The sequence below is a fragment of the Trachemys scripta genome, chromosome 1 (assembly GCF_013100865.1).
Source record: "Trachemys scripta elegans isolate TJP31775 chromosome 1, CAS_Tse_1.0, whole genome shotgun sequence".
Classification (NCBI taxonomy): domain Eukaryota; kingdom Metazoa; phylum Chordata; order Testudines; family Emydidae; genus Trachemys; species Trachemys scripta.
Genome location: NC_048298.1, coordinates 27,964,098 through 27,988,172, shown reverse-complemented (window position 1 = coordinate 27,988,172; position 24,075 = coordinate 27,964,098). Strand labels below are relative to the sequence as shown.

The 24,075-nt window shown below is 44.7% G+C and overlaps 1 protein-coding gene across 2 annotated transcripts in view; it reads left to right on the top strand.

Moving 5' to 3' along the window:
• LRRK2 (leucine rich repeat kinase 2) overlaps positions 1–24,075 on the top strand; it is a 134,328-nt gene that overhangs the window by 57,385 nt on the left and 52,868 nt on the right. Inside the window, exons 14-25 of one of the 2 annotated variants that reach the window (XM_034766877.1) lie at positions 449–582; positions 12,385–12,529; positions 12,671–12,810; positions 15,019–15,147; positions 15,241–15,411; positions 16,107–16,365; positions 16,615–16,803; positions 19,201–19,319; positions 19,889–19,958; positions 20,524–20,744; positions 22,114–22,364; positions 23,732–23,880. In XM_034766877.1, the coding sequence (XP_034622768.1) occupies positions 449–582; positions 12,385–12,529; positions 12,671–12,810; positions 15,019–15,147; positions 15,241–15,411; positions 16,107–16,365; positions 16,615–16,803; positions 19,201–19,319; positions 19,889–19,958; positions 20,524–20,744; positions 22,114–22,364; positions 23,732–23,880 (1,977 nt within the window). The remainder of the gene's footprint in view (positions 1–448; positions 583–12,384; positions 12,530–12,670; positions 12,811–15,018; positions 15,148–15,240; positions 15,412–16,106; positions 16,366–16,614; positions 16,804–19,200; positions 19,320–19,888; positions 19,959–20,523; positions 20,745–22,113; positions 22,365–23,731; positions 23,881–24,075) is intronic. The other variant, XM_034766882.1, reaches the window with a different exon arrangement.

Here is a 24,075-nt window from a genome sequence, read left to right as displayed (position 1 = left end):
CTGCTCCTCTCCCTGAGCCTTGCCTACCTCTCTACTATTCCCCTTCTCTGGGCTTTCCAAGCTATGCTCTGCCCTCCCAGGGAGTAACTGTAGGCTTCTTGCCTCTAGTCCCAGATACACTTCCCTTCTCCCAGGGGGTGACTGCAGACTACTTCCTTACAGCTGTCTTCTGCTCCTCAGCTTCTGGGTTTTATTCAGGCACCCCCTGTTCCTGTCCAGCTGAGCCTCATTTAATCAATCCCTGCTCCATGGCTTCTCCTCCAGGTGCAGACGGTAGGTTAATTGGGCCTAATTTATCCTCTCAGGGTCAGTGTGGAGAGTATACCCCATCCCACAGGTCTCATGAGTTATTTGTAAATAACTTTGAATCAGTTTGATTGCAGTACTGATTTTACAAAGAAAATGTGAAATTTGTTTCCCTGAAGAAGTGTTTTTCTGTGTGTTACAGGTGCCATGAAAGAACTGCAAAATGGTTCTTCAGGAACAGTGGGAGATGCTGACTTGATGCTTACCTTAAAAGTAATTAAAAACCAGTGTTTGTTGGAGGGGACTCACACACTAGTGCTTGATGCTTTGAACAGGGTATGGTTAAAATCTTTCTCCTAATAAATTTGCTTGGTATTTTACAGTTGCAAGTAATGACTTATTTATAACTTTGAATGCAATGAAATCATTTTCCAATTGATTTGATAAACTTTACCTTAGATGATCTTTCATACACGTGTTCATCCGCATTATTAGTTTTTTCTTACGCTAATTTATTCTGGAATATGCCAGAGAAGTTCATCTTTGATGCAATAATGCTAGTGGATATTTATTAGAAAACTTAATTTTTCTTAGACATTCAATTCATTTGCAGTTGTTTATGATAATATTTTATATGTTAAAGACGGTTTTCCGCACAAAAAAATGAATATCCTGCATAAGCTAGAAGTTACTGTATTTTGCACAGAAAAACCTGCAACTGTTCTCTTAATGTAATTTTACCTAAAACTGATAAATATGAATACACATTTCTTGGATTCCAATAGAACAGTGGTTCTCAAGCTATTCCATACCAAACAGAACTGCCTGGGACTGCTTGACCCTGTAGCCATTGGGAAGAGCAGGATAGTTGCAACCTCATGAGAAGAAACTTGGAGAGCAAGAGGCACCTGCAAGCAGGTCCCAGCAGGATAGGGAGACAGAAAACAAAATGCTGGGCTGCTGGCTGCAGCAAAAGTGCAGTTCTATGGCAAAAATGCTGAATCCCACGGCCCATCGAATCCACATGGCCGTTATTGAGATGAATGAGGCAGTTCACACACCTCTGAGAGCAGTTTCTCTCAACATTTTCGGGTTGGCAACTCCCTAGTGAAGTCAAAATTTTTATAAACTCCTTATATTTATTATAAAAGTAGTCACAGTAAACAATGTATCAATGCTAGCAATGATAAAACTATGTAATTTATGTAATTGTCTGTGTTTCAAGGGGTTGAATGAGAATACTTGACCTTGAAGGGTAAGGGTATGCAGGGAGTAGGAAGTGAGATTTTCTTTCCTTTGAACTAATAAAATTTTCAATACCTTGTGATCCCTCCTTGTGATGCTCTGTACCTCGGGGAAACGCTCTACACCCCCATGTTCATCTTTATGAAATGATTGTATGACATCCAATGCAAAGTTTATCATCTTGAGTGTCTTCGGAAGGCTCAGAATGCAGTAAGCATGGTTGTTATAGTGATGTTATAGTAATTGTTACTGTAATATTATAGGTTATAATTTCATGTATATAGTTATGAGGCTGAAAATGTATCCTCATGGGTTAAAGCAAGCCCATGCAAAAACTCTCCAAGAACAGAGAGGCAGTTCACACCTCTTCAGGGCATGGTTGGGACAGGCCCAGCCCAGCCTCACAGGAACAATGGACACTGTCTTATACAGCAACAAAAGATTCTGTTAGACCCTCGAGGGAGTCACCCCCTTCCTTTGGGCAGTTTGGGACTGCAATGAGGTAATGCTCACCTGACTCTGAAGGGGCGGGGGGCAAAGCCAAGAGGAAAGAAAAGACATGATAAAAGGGAGAGACATTTTGCCATGCTCTCTTCCACCTACATCTACAGACACCACCACCACCAAGCGACTGAACCACTGATTAAAGGAGAGAGCCTGGCTGAAGAGCCAGCCTGTGGTGAGTTTGTAAGGACACTGAAAGTGTTAAGATCAGCCTAGAATGCGTTTTGCTTTTATTTCATTTGACCAAATCTGACTTGTTATGCTTTGACTTATAATCATTTAAATCTACCTTTATAGCTAATAAATCTGTTTATTCTACCTGAAGCAGTGCATTTGGTTTGCAGTGTGTAAGAGACTCCCCTTGGGAGAACAAGCCTGGTACATGTCAATTTAAAAAAGAAATTGATGAACTTATGTAAGCTTGCAACATCCAGCAAGCATAACTGGACACTGGAAGATGGAGTTCCCAGGGTCTGGCTGGGACCAGAGATATTGGCTAGGGTCATTCACTTGCAAGTAGCTGGGAGCAGCTTACATGCCAGAGGCTGTGCGTGAACAGCCCAGGAGAGGGGGTTCGTCTTCGAGTGGTTGCTCATGTGTATTCCACGTGCTCGCCATGTGCTTCGGTGCTGGAAGTTTTTCCCCAACAGTACCTGTAGCGGGGGAGCGCCCCAGTGACCCCTGGAGTGGTGCCTCCACGGCACGGTATAAGGGGAGCTGCGCACGCCCCCCCACCCTCGGTTCCTTCTTGTCGCCAGCGAAAGTGCATTGGAACTACTCTGCTCCAGCTTGGCTGTAGCTTGTCCCCAGAACTGCTTGTTCGTTCAGTGTTAGTACCTGTAGTTAGTTAGCTGTTCAGTTAGTTAGAGCACCCGGACCGGGGCATGCCCCGCGTCCCGGTTTTAAATCGTGTGACACTTGTAGGCGATCTATGCCAAAGAGTGACCCGCACACAGACAGTTTACGCTGCTTGGGAGAGACCCTTATTAGCGATCATTGCAAGATTTGCAAGTCGTTCAAATCTCGGACTAAGAGAGAAAGACACATCAGGCTCCGGACCATTCTGATAGAGTTGGCGCAGACCCCGACTCTGGCGCACCGCTCCGAGTCAGCGCTGGGCACCGCGGGGTCGGTGTGCGGCAACCTTCCGGCGCCTTCGACCAATTGGCACCGCTTCCCATCTACGGGGCACAAGAAGGCAACAAGGACGCCTTCTTCGCAGCGGCACTGAGGAAAACCCGGGGCAGAGGCTAGACCCATGTCGGGCAGCCCTCGATCCCCCTCCAGCCTCTAGCCTCCAACTCACGTAGAGCGGAGCAGCCCGGCCACTTCGGACCAGACCTGTCCAGATGCCCTCAACTCCGGAGGCCCTGCAGGTGGCCCGGAGTGTCAAGTCCATACCAGTATCAGGAGCGCCGCCAAGGCCGGCCCCACGCTCCAGGGTGCCCCCAGCTTGGTACCGGTCTTAGTCCAGGGAACGTTCCCGACGCCGTTCGCCGCCTAGCGACCATTCAGGGCAAAGTCCACGTGGATCGCCCTCTACTCCCACCAGACTATCTGGTTTGGTGCCATCTGACTGAGACTCTCAACACCACTCCATTTCAAGGAGTGAGTACCGACGGGACCGAGGCCGACGTTGCCGAAGGTCCTCATCTCAGAGGGGTTACCGCAGTTGGCCACGGCACAGACGTCAACGCCATTCCCGCTCAGAATCACGCTCCAAGACCGCACCAGGGCATCGCCTCCACAGCCCCGGGCATCAATCGCCAGCTTGTCGCCTCCGTGGGTCCACCCGTCAGAGCCGATTGCAGAGCAGCTGCTACTGACGGTACCCATCCTCCACGTCGAGATCACGGTCCCGTGGTCGGCGTCGCTCCTGGCACTGCCGCTTCTCCCGGTCCCGGGAGAGCGGCAGGTCGTTCGTCAGCCAGCCTCTGTTCGCAGTCGTTCTTCCATGGCCAGGCCAGCCAGGCCAAACAACCGGGCCCGCCAGTGCCGCAGCAAGTGCAGTGACACCGGGCCCCGTGGCTGGCCCAGTGGTACCAGTGGGCACTGTGGCCCCGACGTAGCCCCAGTCGGGGCTCGCTCAATAGCTGGAGCCTCAGAGGCACCATCGGCCTCCCTCTCCAGACCTCCAAGGGAAGGGGTCGGTGGGACGTACATCCTCGGTACCGTGCCCGGAGACTGACCTAGTGGCAGACCCTCCGGTGCGGGCGGATACCCAGAGTATCGTACCGGCCTCCTCGCCCTCCCCAGATAAGGCGATAACGGCCCCGCCCCCTCCATCCTGCAGGAGGACTTTAGAGACACCAGGAGCTTTTAAAAAGGGTAATGTCAAACCTCCATCTCCAAGCAGGAGAGATCGAGGAACCCTTTGATTCCCTGTTCAATGTGCTGTCCTCTTTGGCACAGGGCAGGGTAGTTTTTTTACCACTCTGCGAAGGGGGTGGCAAAAATTTCAATGCCTTGTGGCAAACACCGGCCTCGTTGGCCCCCATCTATAAGAGAGCGGAACGTAAGTACTTTGTACCTGCCAAGGGACACGAGTACCTATACACCCACCTGGCGCCCAACTCCCTGGTGGTTGAGTCAGTCAACCACAGGGAACAGCAGGGTCAGCCAGCCCCTACCCCGAAAAATAAAGGTTCACAGAGGCTGGACTCTTTCGGAAGAAAATGTATTCGTCCTCGAGCTTTCAGTTGCAAGTGGCAAATCACCAGGCGCTCCTGGGCAGGTATGAATTCAATCTGTGGGGCTCCCTGCCCAAGTTGGAGGACTCCCTCCAGGAACGCGATAGGAAAGAGTTCAAGGCACTGGTGGAGGAGAGTACAGGACAACCCTGCAAGCGGGGTTGGATGCGGCGAACACGGGTGCGCGGTCTAGAGCCTCCGCGGTGTCCATAAGAAGGACGTCGTGGCTCCTGCTCTCCGGGCTGGCCAATGAGGTGCAGGCGGCCATGCAGGATATCCCGTTGGACGGGATACAAGGCTGCATGGCATGAAAGACTCCCGCACGACCCTCCAGGCTCTGGGCCTCTATGTCCTGGCTCCGGCAAAACCTAAGTTCAAGCCGCAGCAGACTCCGCCCAGGCTGCCCTCCCGAAGTATGAGGCTGCCCATAAGAAGCAACGGGACTATAGGAGACGCCCTCAAAGCCAGTCTCGGCCTGCTCCCCAGCCTGGGTACTGCCAGGGTAAGCAGGTGGGGAAAAGGCGCTTTTGACAGGAGGCTTGGGAGCAACTCATCAGGGATCCACCCCACTAACTGTCCCTTTCTCCAACAGGTTGTGTGCTTTCCTCCCAGAATGGTCATGGCTAACCTTGGACCGATGGGTTCTCAACACCATCTCCCGGGGTTACACCCTCCAGTTTACTTCCTCCCCGCCCAACCACCCCCTGCTGCCGTCCCTCTTGGGGGATCCCTCACACGAAGCTCTGCTCGAGCAGGAGGTGGGGCAGCTCCTGGAACTAGGAGCAATAGAGGCGGTGCCCGAGGAGTTCATGGGCAAGAGATATTACTCCCGATATTTCCTTACCTCGAAGGCCAAAGGGGGGCTCAGGCCCATCCTGGACCTGCGAGGGCTGACCCAATACATGGTGAAACTAAGGTTCCGTGTGGTTTCCCTTGCCTCCATCAGGGTCCTCACAGACAACACGGCCTCAATGTTCTATATCAACAGGCAAGGCGGGGCCCGATCCTCAGCCTCTGCCACAAAGCCCTCAGGCTGTGGGACTTCTGTATAGCCCAGGACATCTGCCTGAAGGCCTTCCACCTGCTGGGTGCCTGGAACACGAGGGCAGATCACTCGAGCAGGGACTTTTCCTCACAACCAAGTGGTCCCTCCACCCGGACGTGGCCCACCGGCTCTTCCGAAGTTGGGAAACTCCCCAGCTGGATCTATTCATGACCCAGCAGGACCAGTGATGCCACCGGTTCTGCTCCAGAGGGCACCTGGAGAGGGGCGCTATCTCCAATGCCTTTGTCCTGTCCTAGTCAGGCCGGCTTCTCTACGCCTTTCCTCCGTTCCCTCTACTCAGCAGGGTCCTGGAGAAGCTAAAGATGAACAAGGCCCGCATCCTCCTCATTGCCCCAGCCTGGCCCAGGCAGCATTGGTACAGGCCCCTAACGGGCCTGGCGGTAGCTCCGCAGTGACCGTTGCCGCTCCGCCGGGATCTGCTCTCTCAGGACCAGGGCCACCTCCTCCATCCCAACCTAGCTGCTCTTCACCTCACGGCGTGGCTGCTCAGTGGCTAGGCATTGAGGAAAGGACATGCTTGGAACAGGTTCAGCGTGTCCTCCTCGAAAGTAGACGGCCCTCCACTCGCCGCTCTTATTTGGCGAAGTGGTCCTAGTTTTCTATGTGGGTGGCGGACCAAGGTGTTTCCTCTGTAGCCACCCCGATCCAGCTTATTCTGGTTTACCTCCTCCACCTGAAGGTCCAGGGCCTTGCCCCCTCGTCAGACAGGGTGCACCAAGCAGCCATATCGGCCTTCTGTCCGCTGGTGCAAGGGCACACGGTATTTTCCCATGCTGTGACTGGCCGGTTCCTTAAGGGTTTGGACCGTCTTTTCCTACATTCTAGACCTCCGGTTCCGCAGTGGGACCTGAACCTGGTGTTGACCCATCTCACGGGGTCCTCGTTTGAGCCGCTAGCTGCGTGCTCCTGGTCCCACCTCTCGTGGAAGGTGGCCTTCCTGGTCGCGATCACGTCGGCCAGGAGCCCCCATGCACGGTGTTTCATAGGGACAAGGTCCAGCTCCGCTCGCATCCTGCGTTCCTCCCGAAGGCGGACTCTGCCTATCACATGGGTCAGGACCTTTTTCTGCCGGTCCTCTGCCCCAAACCGCACGTGTCCAGTGAGGAGTGCCGCCTCCTCGCTCGACATGCGGAGGGCTCTGGCATTCTACCTCGAGCAGCCTATGCCATTCAGGAAGTCCTCGCAACTGTTCGTTGCCTCGGCTGAGCGCATGAGGGGTCGGTCGATCTCCACTCAGCACCTCTCCAACTGGATCACTTCATGCATTCGTACCTGTTCTGCTCTGGCGGGTATTCCCCTGCCACGATTGTGAAGGTGCACTCGATTCGGGCACAGGCCTCGTCGGCTGCCTTCTTGACCCACGTCCCTGTCCAAGACATTTGCAGGGCCGCCACTTGGACTTCGGTTCACACGTTCACCTCGCACTATGTGATCGTCTCCCAAACCAGGGATGACGGCGGGTTCGGCAGGGCTGTACTCCGTCCCGAGAACTTGTGAACTCCTACCCACCTCCAACAGATATAGCTTGGAATCACCTATTGTGGAATGCACATGAGCAATCACTCGAAGAAGAAAAGGCAGTTATCTTTTCCGTAACTGGTGTTCTTCGAGATGTGTTACTCATGTCTGTTCCACAGCCCGCCCTCCTTCCCCTCTGTTGGAGTTGTCTGGCAAGAAGGAACTGAGGGTGGGGGGAGTGCGCAGCTCCCCTTATACCGCGCCATGGAGGCACCACTCCAGGGGTCGCTGGGGCGCTTCCTCCCCCCCCCCCCCCACGGGTACTGGTAGGGGAAAAACTTCCGGCACCGGTGCACGTGGCGAGCACGCACACCTATTGTGGAATAGACATGAGCAACATACCTTTTCAGCAACTGGCGTTCTTCGAGATAACTGCCTTTTCTCACAGCAGAGCAGGGTAAGGCTGCCTCCCAGAGGTCAAGGATTGGAATGGCCTAGAAGATCACTGGTCTAGATAACACCAGGAGGGGATGTCACAGAGGCACAGGGAGCAAAGGTGTATGTATTGTGATAGATATTCATCAGTTTCAGCCTGGTGACCGACTAATGGTACTGGTACCCACGGCCGAAAGTAAGCTGTTAGCCCAGTGGCAAGGGCCGTACAAAATAGTTGAACCCGTAGGGGAAGTAAATTACAAGGTGCGACAACCGGGACGTCGAAAACTAGAACAGATATATCATGTCAACCTTCTGAAACCCTGGCATACCCGAGAGGCGTGCACAGTGGTTCGGGAAGACCTACACCCAGGGAACAAAAACCCTGGACAGGTGAGGGTGTCTCCCGATCTAACGACAGCCCAGAAGAAAGAGGTAACTGAGATGATCGCCCAATATCAAGATGTATTCTCAACAAAGCCGGGTCGCACAACTTGGACATATCATCACATCGTCACGAACGCTGGGGCCAGAGTAACAATGAGGCCCTACTGGGTGCCAGCAGCCAAAAGGGAGGAAATAAAAGCGGAAGTCAGGAAAATGCTGGAGATGGGGATCATTGAAGAATCTCAGTCAGTGGTCCAGCCCAGTAGTGTTGGTGCCCAAACCTGATAGCACCACGAGGTTCTGCAATGACTTCCGGCGACTAAATGAGATATCCCAGTTTGATGCCTACCCTATACCCCGCATAGACAAATTAGTAGACCGTCTGGGGAATGCCCAGTATTTAACGACCCTGGACTTGACAAAGGGGTACTGGCAGATTCCCCTAGCTGAAGATGCAAATGAGAAGACGGCGTTTTCTACACCAGAGGGTCTTTTCCAGTATACGGTCCTTCCTTTTGGACTACATGGGGCCCCAGCTACCTTTCAGCGCCTCATGGACAAGTTATTACGCCCCCATGCTAGCTATGCTGCGGCCTACTTGGATGACGTGGTGATTCATACCCCAGACTGGGAAACCCACTTGAAGAAGGTGGGGGCGGTCCTTGATACCTTCAGGCGAGCTGGCCTTACAGCAAACCCTGTTAAGTGTGCTGTGGGGTTCACAGAGGCCAAATATCTTGGCTACGTGGTAGGAAAAGGTCTGGTGAAACCTCAACTGAACATCCGAAATTGGCCACAGCCAAGTAGTAAGAAGCAGGTCCGAGCATTCCTAGCGGTGGTGGGGTATTACCGGCGTTTCATTCCCCATTTTCCCACAAGGGCAAGTCCCCTAACGGATTTAGTGAAGGCCCGTGGTCTGGATCCAGTCAGATGGTCCGATGCAGCAGAGAGGGCATTTGCAGACCTACGGACTGCCCTCTGCAGTAACCCCGTATTGATTGCCCTGGATTTCACCAAGGAATTCATCCTACAGACAAATGCATCCGAGGTGGGGCTAGGAGCTGTCCTGTCGCAGATGGCTGGGGAAGAGGAACACTCAATTCTCTACCTCAGCAGGAAACTCCTTCCGAGGGAACAAAAATATGCAGTGGTAGAGAGAGAATGCCTCGCCGTAAAATGGGCCATGGAAACGCTGCGTTACTACCTGCTGGGGTGCAGATTTGTCCTCGTGACCGACCATGCCCCTCTTCAATGGATGTAACGGAACAAGGAAAAGAACACAAGGGTAACCAGGTGGTTCTTATCCCTCCAACCTTTCCAGTTCCACATACAGAGCAGAGGGTCACCATGGCAACGCTGATGGCTTATCACATGTACGCTGTCTGGCGTCCCAAGCTGCCCAACCCCTTGGTGTTGAGCAGGGGGGAGGGATATGTGATAGACCCAGACCAGTTGGGAACAGCAGAGTAGCAGAAGGGAGATATACTGGCCACTGGATGTGTAGTTTTCTGTTCCCTGAGTGACCAGAGCAGGGGCTGCTCCAGGCTAATAGACCACCTGACTCCAATTAACCTGCTAAGAGTCAGGTGAGGCAGTTAAGCACTTGTCTCTAATTAAGGCCCCTCTGATGCTATAAAAGGGCTCACTCCAGTCAAGCCAGGGGGAGCGAGAGGACAGGAAGTGTGTGTGAGGAACTGGGAGCAAGAGGTGTGCAAGAAGCTGAGAATGAGTAGGCGTACTGCTGGAGGACTGAGAAGTACAAGCATTATCAGACATCAGGAGGAAGGTCCTGTGGTGAGCATAAGGAAGGTGTTTGGAGGAGGCCATGGGGAAGTAGCCCAGGGAATTGTAGTAGTCATGCAGTTGTTACAGGAGGCACTATAGACAGCTGCAGTCCACAGGGCCCTGGGCTGGAACCTGGAGTAGAGGGCGGGCCTGGGTTCCCCCCATACCTCCCAACTCCTGATCAAACATGGGGGGAATTGACCTGGACTATAGCTTCTACCAGAGGGGAAGGTCTCTGGACTGTTTCCTGACCCACAGGGTGAATCTGTGAAGCGAGCAAATCCACCAATAAGCGCAGGATCCACCAAGGTAGAGGAGGAACTTTGTCACAGTATGTTCACACTTTAAGCACAGATATTTGTGATTTTTAAGTGAGTCTTAAGTGCAGTGGCTAAGAACAGTCAGGAGGAGGTCACAGTTTTGTTACTTTCTGTTTGCTTATTTTGGGAAAGGGAAGTAGGACCAGAAAAGCAGAAGAATGACTACCAGAGAGGCAGCTACAAAACTAGAGCTGGCCAGACTGGAAGCGGAAGAGAAGGCAAAGGATCGCAAGTTTCAAATGTGGCAGGCAGAAATGAGGCTCAAAGAAGAGGAAGCTGCACACAGAAGGGCCATGGAAGAAAGAGAGAGAGAAGAAAGAGAGAATAAGAGAATGGAAAGAGAGCGAAAACACCAACTGGACCTGCTAGAGAAGCAGAACCAGAACCCCCCGACCCCAAGTCCCATCACTCCAAAAATGGGAACACTTATGTTCTGCATACAGTGATGATGATATTGCTGAATATCTGACTACTTTCGAAAGGCTGTGTGTAATACATGAAATACCTGATGATAGAGTTCCTACCTTGATTGCGAAATCAACTGGTAAAGCTGAAAATGTATTCAATGGAATACCTATTGAAGATGCTTTAGACTATTGTAAATTTAAATATACCGTTTTGTGAAGTTTTCAGATTACCCCTGAAACATATAGAGTTAAATTTAGGAATCTTAAGAGGGATATTGGTATGAGTAATGGAGAATATGTAAACAAAATGAAAGATTTGTTGGGAAAATGGGTGAGGGGTAAGGAGGTGGCAAGTTTTGCAGTAATGTTGGATCTTGTTGTTCAAGAGCATTTCCTAAGCGTATGTAAGGCTGATGTAAAGCAGTGTCTATGGGACAAAGATGTAAAGTCCTATGGATGAGATTGCTTTTTTAGCTGATGCCTTTGAACAGAATCAGGCATCTATTGAGGGCAGGCCACAGAAACAGGGGTTTAAAACTGGTGGGAAGGGAGGATCCCATTTTGTCCTTGGGAAGAGAGAAGGGGGTTGGGAGCCTAAACACGCTTACTCAAAAATATTCCTCTAACCCTCATCCCAAATCTGTAAAAGTAGAAGAGCCCAAAAGGTCCTATCACTGTAATCCTGTAATTCCACTGATCACCTGAGGAATAAATGCCCTGTGCTAGGAGGAAGCAGGCAGACAATAGTTCATGTTAGTTTTGCTGTCCTCAACACAGAAACCCCCCAAGCAATTGAAACCTATCATATTGGTTCTGTGAGGTTAGCCTCTGCAGAACCAGATATGGAGCATGTTAAGGCTGTCCAAATTGATGGCAGGGAATATTTGGGGCAGAGGGATACAGGGGCCCAGATCTCTCTGATTAAGCAGAGTGTGGTTCTAAAGGCCAGTATGTTGCCTGGCCAAATGGCAGAGATTGTGGGGGTGGGGGAAAACAGATTCCTCATACCACTAGCTAAAATCCATGTGGTTTAGTAAGGTTTGGAAAGTATTTTGATTGTGTGGGTAATGGAACACCTCCTATTTGACCTGCTCCTTGGTAATGATTTTTTCCATGTAGCTCGGGTTAAAGTATTTGCCTGCAGCAGGAGGGAGTGTTATGTTGGGACCCCCGAGGGAAAGGGTAAGGTCTCAGGAAATGCTGAGAGAATGGGAGAGTCTCTCCTTGATTCTTCTGCAGCAGGGAGAAGCCACATGCTTCTGGTGGGAGAGTGGTTGAGACCAACCCCTGCACTGCAGCTGGAGGCAACACCACATCAGAAAGGGATAGTGGTATAATGCGTGCCAGGGACAGAATTGTCCAGGTTGTTAGCTGCAAGCAGGTTGCAGCTGAACCAGAGATAAAACCGGCTCTAGGGAGCAGAGAGAAATGTGTCCCAGAGGAGAGCCCAGAGAAGGGGCAAGGAATCTCAGAAACCACTAAGGTGGGTGAGGATTGTCTTGTGTTTCACAGAGGCTTGGTTTTTGTTTTGTTTTTTTGACAATGGGGAAAGTGCATTTTTTTGCTCTTCTTATACTCAAAATGACTGAATAGTTTTTGCTCTAACTTTCAAAAAATATTCACCTTTACAAGATTTCAGCCTGAAAGGTGAATATTGTGGAAAGTTATGAAAACATGAAACAGCGGGTATAATGGAAAGGTTTATGCAAATTTAATTGCAATGATTACTCTCGTAACAGCTACAATTTTACACCTTTTGAGAAAAAAACTGACAAGCAACTTTCCTTATCACATTGAGTAGCAGAGAAAAAATCTGACCTTATTTTGTATTTCTCTTTTAGTTTATTGGAAATCCTGGCATTCAGAAATGTGGATTAAAAATACTTTCTTCTGTAGTGGAGTGTTCTGGTGCACTACAAATGTTATCCCAACAAGGAGCCGCAGACACTGTACTTCACACACTACAGATGTATCCAGATGATCAAGGTACATAGGAAGTTGTCTTGTTACTTAAATGTGAATCTTGTAATAGCCTATGTATCTTTACATCATATTATAAATGTAACATACTAAATTTGTCTCTTTAATTCTGAACCAGTAATTAATATTAATAATCTCTTTTTCTAGAAATACAGTGCTTAGGTTTGAGTCTTCTAGGATCTTTGATTACAAGAAAGAGTTTGTGTATCGCATCTATGCATGTGCTGGCAACAGTTCTGATTTCTACTTTACGACGATTTAAGGAGGTCGTTGAAATACAGATACACGTATGTGATATGTTTGAGTGTAAAGATGAGAATGAATGAAAGAAAATGGGAACAGGTTTATTTTTAAAAACTTTATTTGATATGTAAATTTGAAATATCTGTTTCTGATTTTTTGTTTGTGTGTTTGTACAGTGCCTAGCACAATGGGAACATGTTCTATGACTAAGGCTCTTAGTTACTACAGTAATACAAATAATGATAGAATTACTATAAAGCTGAGCAAGTGAACACTTAAAATTAAATCGAACTGTTGAGGTTCCCAAAGTGATGGCTGTCTCAGAAGGCATGAATTCAGTTCAGAATATGCATCCATAAGTATAGATGCTTACCTGAACCCATATGGTCTGCAAAACTGGAATAGAAATCCCCTGATAACAATCCGTCACTCTATCAATCATCATTTTATAATGTATCCATCATAGTTGTATCTGAGCACCTTTTATGAAAAATAAACACAGAATATGTGTCTTTCAGCCCTGGCATCAGCAACAAGCTTAAAGTTATTGATGAGATTTTTAAAAAAATATTGAAGTGTGTGAATGCTGTTGTACTTGAGAAGGTTGTCATGGGACAGTTTATTGAACAGATGGGTTTTGCATATAGTTTTGAATGCAGTGAGGGTGGTACTCAGGCAATGAGTTCCGTAGGTTTTTTTTTTTCTGGCTCCTGTAGATGTGAGGCTTTCCCTGCTTGTCATCCGCTTTATTTTTCTAGTGGAATGAAGCCATTGTGTGAGGTCACTTTCTTCTGAGTCCCACTACTTCTGTTTCAGCTCAAGCTAGAAATATCATATCCATGGCCTTCTTTCACAGATTTTTGGCTTTTCCCTTTCAGGTTTAACTTTGTGCCCAGTACAGAAACGGGGAAAAGTGAAAAAAATAATGTTTGGGGGAGGAAATTACTCAAATAATATTTAGTCGCAATGAGTTTTGAACACAGGTTTTTGTCTATCACTCAGTTTACCCGTTTCTAGTTAATAGCCTCACATTTTACAAATAGAGTTGTTGGGTTTTTCTCTTTAATTTCTAGATTTACTATAAGTATTTTAGCAAACTGGTATTTCAAACTGAACATTATGGAGCAGGCATGCAGGCCGTGTGGTGTGAACACTTCAGTATCTGATAGGGGGCATCTTCACCCACCCCATATGGGGTAACTTGTGTCCTCTGGGCATTAGTAAGAAGCAGTCTTGCTATTTCTGAGCACAGGATCCGTCATTGTGTCTGTCCCTTGCACTAGGATGCAAAAGGGAGGGGAAAGGTCTTCCTTTTTTCTCTCCTGTGTATTTGTTCTATAGCTAGGCACTATCTCAACCTATGAAGACATGTATAACTTTGTTCATGCTAAGAATTAATTCAAATTATGTTCTGTTTTATTTTCTTTCTTATATCTATGAATGATAGTTTGGAGGGAGAATATGTATACATCTAGGGGTAATTTGGAAATTAAGGTTTTCAGCAAAAGTAGTGTTTCAGTGAATTTAAATGCTGGGCCTAAAATGTTGACAATGTTTTATTTATTTTTACATGAAGTTAGGTAATTTCAGTTTATAACAGTGGACCTGGTAATGGACCAGGCCCAATGCTAGTTTTTCAAAACATCAACCAATAGCTGCCACTAACTTACATAAGTGAGTCAAACTAACCGCGACTAAACTGCAACTGAGGGTATATGTACACGGCAGTAGGGAGGTGTGATTGAAGCACATCTGGGCATGCCAAAGCTAGCTTTGATCTAGCTAGCTCACTAAAAATAGCAGTGAAGCACAGGCAGCAGCATGGGTTAGCTAACCAAGTGCAAGGCTGTCCAGGACCTTGGGTACATGCTCGTGCAGCTAATCTGTGCAGTCACCTGCACCACCAGTTTCATTGCTATTTTTAGAAAACTAGCTTGATCAGTGCTGCTCCGGGTATGCCCGTGCATGCCTTAATGGCTTAATCAGACCTCCTGACTACGGTGTAGAAATACTCTTAAGACTAAAAGTGGTTCGATGCTCAGACCTTCTGCTATGTTCTGATCCACCTTGCAGTCCAATATGATTACATGTCTAAAAACCAAAACAAAAGATACCAAAAGAGTATATCTGTTTTACTAATAAATTTATTTTCATTAATTCTGTAACACATGTTATCCGACTTCCGTCATTTTAAAAGTTGATATTTTTTAAATGTACATTTGTTGTTGATCACATCATTTTGTTATTTGTAGGGATTTCACATGATCTTGACAATCATTGACTTGTCACCTTGTTTTGCAAAGCTGCTGATATATGAATCATTTGACACAGTCATCTTTTATCAAATGTCCATGTGTTTCACTGAACAAAGAGACCAGCAGGTATCTTCTCTCTTTCAATCACTCCACATCCAGATGTTCTGAAATGTTCTGAAGTTTGCTACCTTCATTTCAATTATTTCTCTTCCCATTCAGTTTCAAAGCTTGTGCTGTAAATGCTTCGCTAAAATAGCCAACAATGATGATTTAAAAAACATGATGCTGGAGAAAGCATGTGCTGAGTACAATAGCATTATGGCTGAATGTTTACTTTTACTGGGAGCTGATGTTAATAAGAACACAAAGACGAGCTCTTTAATCTATCAGGTAGGTTCTTGAAAATGTAGATCGTTATATTGGTTTGAAAGATGTCACTTTTTTGGATTGTGTGTGTGTGTGTGTGTGTGTGTGCGTGTGCAAGATTAACTATCATTAGACCCAATCCTGCCGTGTTCTGAGCATCCTGCAGGGAAAAGTTTCAAAGGGGCTTGGTGACTGAGGTACACCTAGTGTTAACCTGCAAGGCATAGTAAGGGCTGGCATAGCCCAGAGGAAATAAGTTGTTGGGCTAACTGACCAGAAGTGTCAGGGAATTGACACTCAGTTAAGCACAAGCAAGTCTCCTTCTTTCAGGAGGCATGAGGGTAAAAAGGTAACTCTCAATCCTGGGTATCCCAAGAAGCGTCACACCGTTGACTTCAGATTGCAGCAAGCAAAACACAAATTATTCATCATTTTCATTGGTATAACCAGCCACTTATGTGAACTCATGCCAAAACATCTGGCATTTGCCACATGTTTTGGAGGTCTCCATTACACAAGTAGGCTAAAGCAGCCTAGGGGGCTTGATCAACTTCTCTTAGGCAGTTTTAGAAATCTCAGCCTTGATGTTTAGGAAATTCTGTGTTACAGTTCATCCCACGACACCGTGCTGAGAATATGGAGAAACAATAGTTGAAACAACTTTTGTTAAAATCTAAGCTCCTGTTTTACACACATTTTGTTAATTTCTTCTGTAATAGGTTTGTGAGAAAGGAAGCAATCCTAAGCTGGTGGAACTGCTATTAAGTAGTGGTGCTCGAGAGCAGGATGTTCGGAGTGCTTTAACAGTCAGCATAAAGAAAGGAGATAGCCAGATCATCAGCTTGCTCTTAAGGAAGCTTAGCCTGGATGTAGCCAACAGCAGTATATGTCTTGGAGGATTTTGTATGGGGAGAATTGAACCTTCCTGGCTCAGCCCTTTGTTCCCAAATAAACTTACTCCTATAAGAAAACAAACAAGTAAGTGTATATAGAATTTGTTATATTAAAATGTGATAAACCCTCCTAATGATGTTTTACAAACCTTCAGAAAGAGTTTTAAAATTGAAATGCAGTGTTAGAGAGCCTGTTACATAGGTCATGTAAATCAGCATAGCCCTCTTGGTTCTGAAATGAGCCCTAAACTTTAAAAATAAAAAATCAAATCTTTATAGTAATTTTAATTTTCATGAATTTACTGAAGAACATGCCACTTTATTGGTATCTTAGATGCAGGTTCTGCATTGGCAAGAATGGTGCTCAGATACCAAATGAAGAGTTTTTCAGAAGACCGATCAAGATCCAGTTCTGATGTAACTTTCTCTGAAGATGTACTGGATAAAAGTGATGATTGGATATTCATGCCTGAGCCATTAGTAGACAGTGTTTTTCGCTTGAGTGATGACATCGATAGTGAAGGTACATATACTCTAGCAATTTTATCTCCTCTTCACAATGCTGGTCTAGAATTTGGGATGAAAATTCAATTTAAAGTATTTTGGCAACTATTGGACCATAAAGTAATAAATAAAAAGTAATAAAGTATATACCCCAATTTATTTGTTTTAAGGTAGAACACTTTGTGTATAACTGTAAGATATTTTTATATAAGCCTTTGTGTATATGTGGAAAACCGTGACAGGTAAATGTATGTGTCTTCAAAACACAAAACTAAAGTTCTTAGGTTTTAGATTATTCACTTAATTTATTTTCTATCATTTCATTGGCTCAAATGAACTCACACTGAAAAACAATAAAGGACTAACACATCACATCACCTGGGAGAAAACACTTTTCCTAAAACAGTCAATTTATATCTGACCTATCAGTCCTCATCCTCAAAGAAACCTGCAGAACATCTTCAAAAGATGAGCCTAGGAGCTTAATTTTATAACTTTTTCCTAGACACTAAAAATCGTGGTCTTAATAAAGACATTGGATTTATGGCTTATTACAGCTTATTACTCTTTTTTGTCTTATAACTGGAGAAGTGTTAATGGCCACTTCTCCTCAAATGGTCTCTTAGAATATGTGTTCACTACTTATGCTAAACAATTTATTCTACCCTGTATTTAGCTGTGACACTCTGAGTACCTTTTCCAGACCTGAAGAAAAGCTCTGTGTAGCTCAAAAGCTTGTCTTTTTCATCAACAGAAGTTTGTCCAATAAAAGATACCTCACTCACCTTCTCTATTAAAAAAAAAAGTCTTTATCACATCTTCAGAAATCTTAACTTAAATTCCAGGGATGCATCTTCAACATACAATCTTTCCCGGCAGTAATTATAGTAAATGTTAATGTCATTAAATAGTTACAACAGAATTTTTGCATTGCATTCAGTGACTAATAAAATTGACTAGACAATCAGATTTTTTGCATTAATGCCAGTGTTATTTTTTGAAAATCTTGGAAAACTAAAACCATTGCTCAAGAATTAGAGTTTTAACATCTTTATGGAATCAGCAAAGAATGACTTGTTGATGTTTTTGTTATCTATTTTGTTCTTTTCTATTGCATCATTCGACATCATTTTTCATTACTGTAGCATTGTTTTCCAGAAGTATGTATGCTAGTAGATACTGTTAGTTGCCCCATATAGCAAAACTGGTATTCATTTGTAAATTGTGGTGAACAACATGAATTCTTCCAGTGGGGTGGTCTTAGGATTTTAGAGGCCTGTCTCCTCCTCCACAGTGAATGAGTATGAGGCACACAGATCTCCTATCTCCACTTCACACGTCCAGCAGATAGGAGAGAATAAGACTGAATGGGGCCCAGATATACGAAACCACAGAAGCCACCAAAACACTCAGACATTTCCCATTAAACAGTGATGGGAGGGAGAATTTATATTCACAATACCATTAATTATTATTTGTATTAACATTTTGTATTGTGGTGGCATAAGATGTGAATCAATATATAAAATGTATCTAATAGCACCAAATATTGTTGTGTATAGTAACTTTCCATCCAAGGTGGGAAGAAACCCAGGAGCTTCCCATCCATCCTTCTCTCTTAATCTCCAAAGGAATTTAGGAGTCTCTCTGTCTCCCGCCTTTGCCAGTCAGGGCTGAGAAAGCCATTGGACCTTTTTTTGTTCATCCCATTCACCCTCCCACCATCTCTCACCTTCTCATCCGAAGGCCAAAAGGGGCCAGATGCCTTTTTTTTCTTTTACCCTCTCATGCAGTGGTAGTGAGTTGAGGGGACTCCACTCTTCCTCTCCTTCCCGTTCAAGAGAAGGGGGTACTCAGAAGGCATCTCCCTTCCTTCCGTCCCAGCTTCAAGTGCTGCCACTATAGGACAGCATAGGCAAAGAGCAGAAGAGGAGCCAGCAAGAGGAGGATAGAACTGCAGGAGGAAGGAGGGCAGGCAACTATAGATCACTCAACAGCAGCCACTGTAGTGGCCTCTAATGGCTGATGCAGCAATTTGTTCTAAGAAATGCTGAAGCCACAAGTCTGAAGCTCCCCTCAACAGCATGTTTGCTTGTACGGCTCAGAGCTCTCCTTCTTCCAAGCAGACGAGGATATATTTTTAAAGCTAACTTAAGTATCACAGCTCTATATTTCTGAAAATCCTGTTAGCGTGAATGCAAAAGGAATGACCTAGCAAACTAAAGTTCATATCTGGAGCTCGTTAAATTAGTACAGTACATATACTCTAGAGTATGTTCTTTACATATTGCACATTGAATTAGCCTGTCAATTCCTGCTATTATTAATGTGCTGGAAATACCGCATTACAGTTTACGTTGATATGTGTATTATTTGGTTGAATTTTCTGTAGCTCTATGTCCTCACTTTGTAATAGGGAGTGAAGGTTCATTTCTGATGAAAAAGAAATCCAACTCCATTGCAGTTACTGATCTGTACAAAGATACAACCTTACAAACATATTCTCCTACTTTGCCAAGGCACTCCAATTCTCTGGTAAGATAAGTAATTTATTCACTATAAACCTCCCTAAATCCATTATGTATGTTGCCTAATGGAAAACTATTATTAATGATAAAATATCAAGAAATGACTGGTGGTCACCAATACACCATTTAGTACCTTATAAAATATTCCATAACTGTGTGATGACTGTGCTCCCATCTAAATAGAGTGCTGCTATAGATAGCATTTTATTTCAGCAAATGTTTATGAACTGCCTATGACAAACAGTACAAATAGCCATTCCGATCTAACGAGAACTATTTAAACTTCAGATCATATTTTTTAAACTAACTGTCATTTTTATGTTGTCAAAGAAAAATAGCCTGTAAATTTCATTATACTTGAAATCTATTCTTGTTTTGTATTACAAGTCAGTAATTCTGAAACAGTAAGTAAGATACTTTTTGTTAGATTTTAAGGTTAAAATTTTCATCTTTTTGAATTACTGTGTGGATGACTTGCAGATTGCTATAAAAAGAAAGTTAATCGAATTCATACATTTTTAGAGATGTAAAAATATTACAGATGTTGTTTTTTTGTTCTGTTTTTGGATTTACCAGGGACCTGGTTCAGATCATGAACCATTAGTGAAGCAAAGAAGAAGATTATTGTCTTCAGATGAATCTCACAGTAAGTCAGATGTAAAAATACATAAGATTTTCCAGTTTTTAACATTTTTTGTGGATAACTGTAATCAGTAATCCATTGAAGTAAACTGTCTAAGCAACATTGGCACTGTTCTATTCAAGTTTGAAAAATTATGGGTAAGTTTTCCAAAAATGTTGTTTAGAAAAATTACTCCTAATACTTTAAACTTTAATAAAACAGTACAAATGTTGCTTATACAGTAAAGCACTTTTCTCTTCAGCTTTACAAAGAATTTCTGTAAGATTATGTATAATAATGTACATTCATGACTGCTCTAAGAAGCATTTTTAAAGCTATTTGTATTATGCAGAACACAAGTATACCTCTACTCCCTATAGAACCCTATGGGAATTTGAATTGCAGCTTCTTAACAGAAGTCCTCATTGGCTCCCGTTTCAGCCAATATCTAAACAGCCATTGCCTTCATTGGGTGCAGAGTTAGACCTCAAATTCTGTGAATTGTAATTCAGAGATCAATGAAATTGTGTTATTAAATTGTTGAATGTTTTACCTGTGAACATGAATGCTTATGTTTTTGTTTTAATAGAAGGGATCTCAAAATTCCAATTGCATTTAAAACGATCAGACAGTTTGTCTTCATTGGTCTCTGAGAAAGACTATATTAAGTCATTAGATCTTTCATCGAATGAGCTGGAGAATATAGATGCCATCAGTCAGAACTGCTGCTTAACTGGTCACTTGGAACATCTTGAGAAATTGGAGCTGCACCAAAATACACTCAGAAGCATTCCAGAACAACTGTGTGAAGTAATTTTATGTCATATTACATAATGCAAGAAAATTATCAGTTCTTTTAAGATGAAAGACCAGATTGGCATCAATGTGTCTACATGTGTACAATTTTCATGCAGTAATTGAATGTGCTGTTAACCAGTTAGTTGTGCAGACATGCTCAGGTAGTTTCTGGCATATACTTACTGGAGAGGGTCAGATTGGGACGTATATGTTACAGATAGTTTACATGATTGTATTATGTAAATGAAAATCAGAACTGCATATGCTACTTATATGCTAAAGCAGTGGTCACCAACCGGTTGATTGCAATCGACTGGTCGATCCTAGAGGATCTCCCAGGCGATCATGATCTCTGGCGGCACAGCGAGGCTTCCACTAAGATAGGCTCCCTGCCTAGCCCGGCCCCATGCCGCTCCTGGAAGTGGCCAGCACAGCCCAAGGAGCATGAGGGCAGGGGTCTCCCTCAGCACTGCCCCTGCATTGGCCAGGAACAGGACTGTGACCAATGGGAGATGCGGGGGCGGTGCTTGCAGAGAGGTACAGCGCGCGGAGCCACATGCCGCCCACCCACCTCCCCGCAAGGGTGCGTTGGCCCCTTCCAGGAGTGGCATGGGGCTAGGGTAGGCAGGGAGTCTGCCTTACCAACAGCAACACTACACCGCCAACCGGGAGCCACCAAAAGTAAGTGATTCCCAGCAGGAAGCTGCACCCCAGCCCTGAGCCTCCTCCCAGAGCCTACGTCCCGACCCCCCTCCTGAACCGCAAGCCTCAGCCCTGAGCCCCCTCCCAGAACCAGCACCTCATACTACCCCGCACCCCAACACTCTGCCCCAGCCCTGACCCCCCTTCCAGAGCTAGCACCCTCCTGCACCCCAACCCCCTGCCCCAGGCTCAGCCCAGAACCCCCTCCCACACTGCAAACCCCTCAGCCCCAGCCCAGATCCTGCACCCCCTCCTGAACCCCAACTCCCTACCCCAGCCTGGTGAAAGTGAGTGAGGGTGGGGGAGAGCAAGTGACGGAGAAAGGGAGGGATGGAGTGAGTGGGGCAGGGCTTTGGGGAAGGGGTGGGGCCTCAGGGAAGGGGCGGGGTAGATCCTGGGTTGCCCTTAATTCAAAAAGTGATCTTGGGCGTAAAAAGGTTGGAGACCACTGTGCTAAAGGCTTTGTGTAATTGTACTAGTTAGTTTTATTACAGCATGCATGCACATCCTCTTTATTTTACTGATATAGTATTATATAATAATTACCATTTTCTCTCATTTTACTTGATAGGATAAATTAAATATGAAGTAATTGCCTAAAATATTAATTTAGTTTAAAAATTAGAAATTCGTATCTATATGTTGTACTTTTTAAAAAGAAATTCTCCTTTTCTTTCAGACTTTGAAATGTTTGACTTACTTGGATTTGCACAGTAACCGGTTTGCATCTTTTCCTACTTATTTACTGAAAATGAATTATATTGCAAATCTTGATATCTCTCGGAATGACATTGGCCCTTCCTTAGCTTTGGATCCACATACCAAATGCCCAACTCTGAAGCAGCTTAATCTATCATACAATCAACTATCGTGCATTCCTAAATTTCTTGCGGATATTGCAGAAAACCTAGAACAGCTAATGCTAGAAGGGTAAGAATAGTGCCAGTTTATTTGATTACTGTTTAACAAAAATTGCAGGAAATAAACTAATTATTTCATCCAGAATAATCAGTGTTACTGAATGTAAATTATTTTCTGATCAAAAATGTGTTATAGTAATTAAATTCACAAAAGCAAGGAGATGCAGAATCCAGGTTTCCATTCCTTTTTTTCATTTTTATTATTTTTCATTAGATGAGTTCATGTTTCTAATATCACCATGGTGGAGTGGTTTTTGCTATTCCTCTCATTCCCAAATATCTCTAACATCCTAAAAAGAACAGGAGTACTTGTGGCACCTTAGAGACTAACAAATTTATTTGAGCAGAAGCTTTCGTGGGCTACAGCCCACTACTTCGGCTGCATAGAATATCTTGATTATCACTTCAAAAGTTTTTTCCTCTTACTTAATTAGCCTTTCAGAGTTGGTAAGACAACTCCCACCTTTTCATGCTCTCTGTATGTGTGTATATATATCTCCTCAATATATGTTCCATTCTATGCATCTGAAGTAGTGGGTTAGTAGCCCACGAAAGCTTCTGCTCAAATAAATTTGTTAGTCTCTAAGGTGTCATAAGTACTCCTGTTCTTTTTGTGGATACAGACTAACACGGCTGCTACTCTGAAATCTAACATCTTAGTTTATATTTCACAATGAAAATCTTTAACTCTCTCTGTTTCCCTTGTTCTTTCTTCTAGAATACATGCATTGTAATATCATGTATTAATCTTAGAACTATCTGTATTCTCCTTGTCTGTCCATGTCCATGTTACCTATTTCTTTTAAATTAACAGATGATCTTTAGGTTGCAATCCTGCAAATACATATTAAGTCAGTGGAACTCACATAGGATATGTCTACACTGCAATTAGACACCCGTGGCTGGCCAGTGCCAGCTGTCTTGGGCTCGCGGGGCTCAAGTTAAAGGGCAGCCTGAATGTCTATACTGCAAGTAAACAGTCACTTGGCCTGAGCCCTGCGAGCCTGAGTCAGTTGGCACGGGCAAGCTACGGGTTTTTAATTGCTGTGTAGACATACCCTTACTTAAAGTTAATCACATGCTTGAAGGATTGGACCTTTAATGTGTAATTAGAAAATGACACTTTATTGCACATGCTAACATTTTAATTATAAAGTGAATAAATACATATGATGAGGTATTCACATTGTCATATGCATTGGTATTGCGGATATATATCAATCCTGATCCATCAGTCCTTACTCAGGTAATACTATTTTCGGTTTCTGTTCGCATAAGTAAAGACAGCAAAATCAGGTCCATACTCTAACTTTCCTTTTTTTTTTTTTTTTTTTTTTTTTGTATAACACTTCTAATATTTGTTTTCCTTTATCTTAGAAACAAAATCTCAGGTATATGTTCACCCATATGCTTGAAGGAACTGAAAGTTTTAAACATTAGTAAGAACAGTATTTCATCCTTGGCTGTTAATTTTCTCAAGGAGTGCACAAAATTGGAGCTATTTAGTGCCAGGATGAATTTACTTGGTAAGTATTCTAGGAGTTGCTAAAAAAAGAATGAGAGAGATTTAGATGATACATGGTATAGTCCAGATAGGGACAAGGCAAAGCAGAACAGTTAATGTAAAGACTGCTTGAAAAACAGCAAGGTCTAATATACAGTATTAGCCTCCTAAACATTCATCAATCGTTACCACACTATATCCATTAGCCACAGTTTAC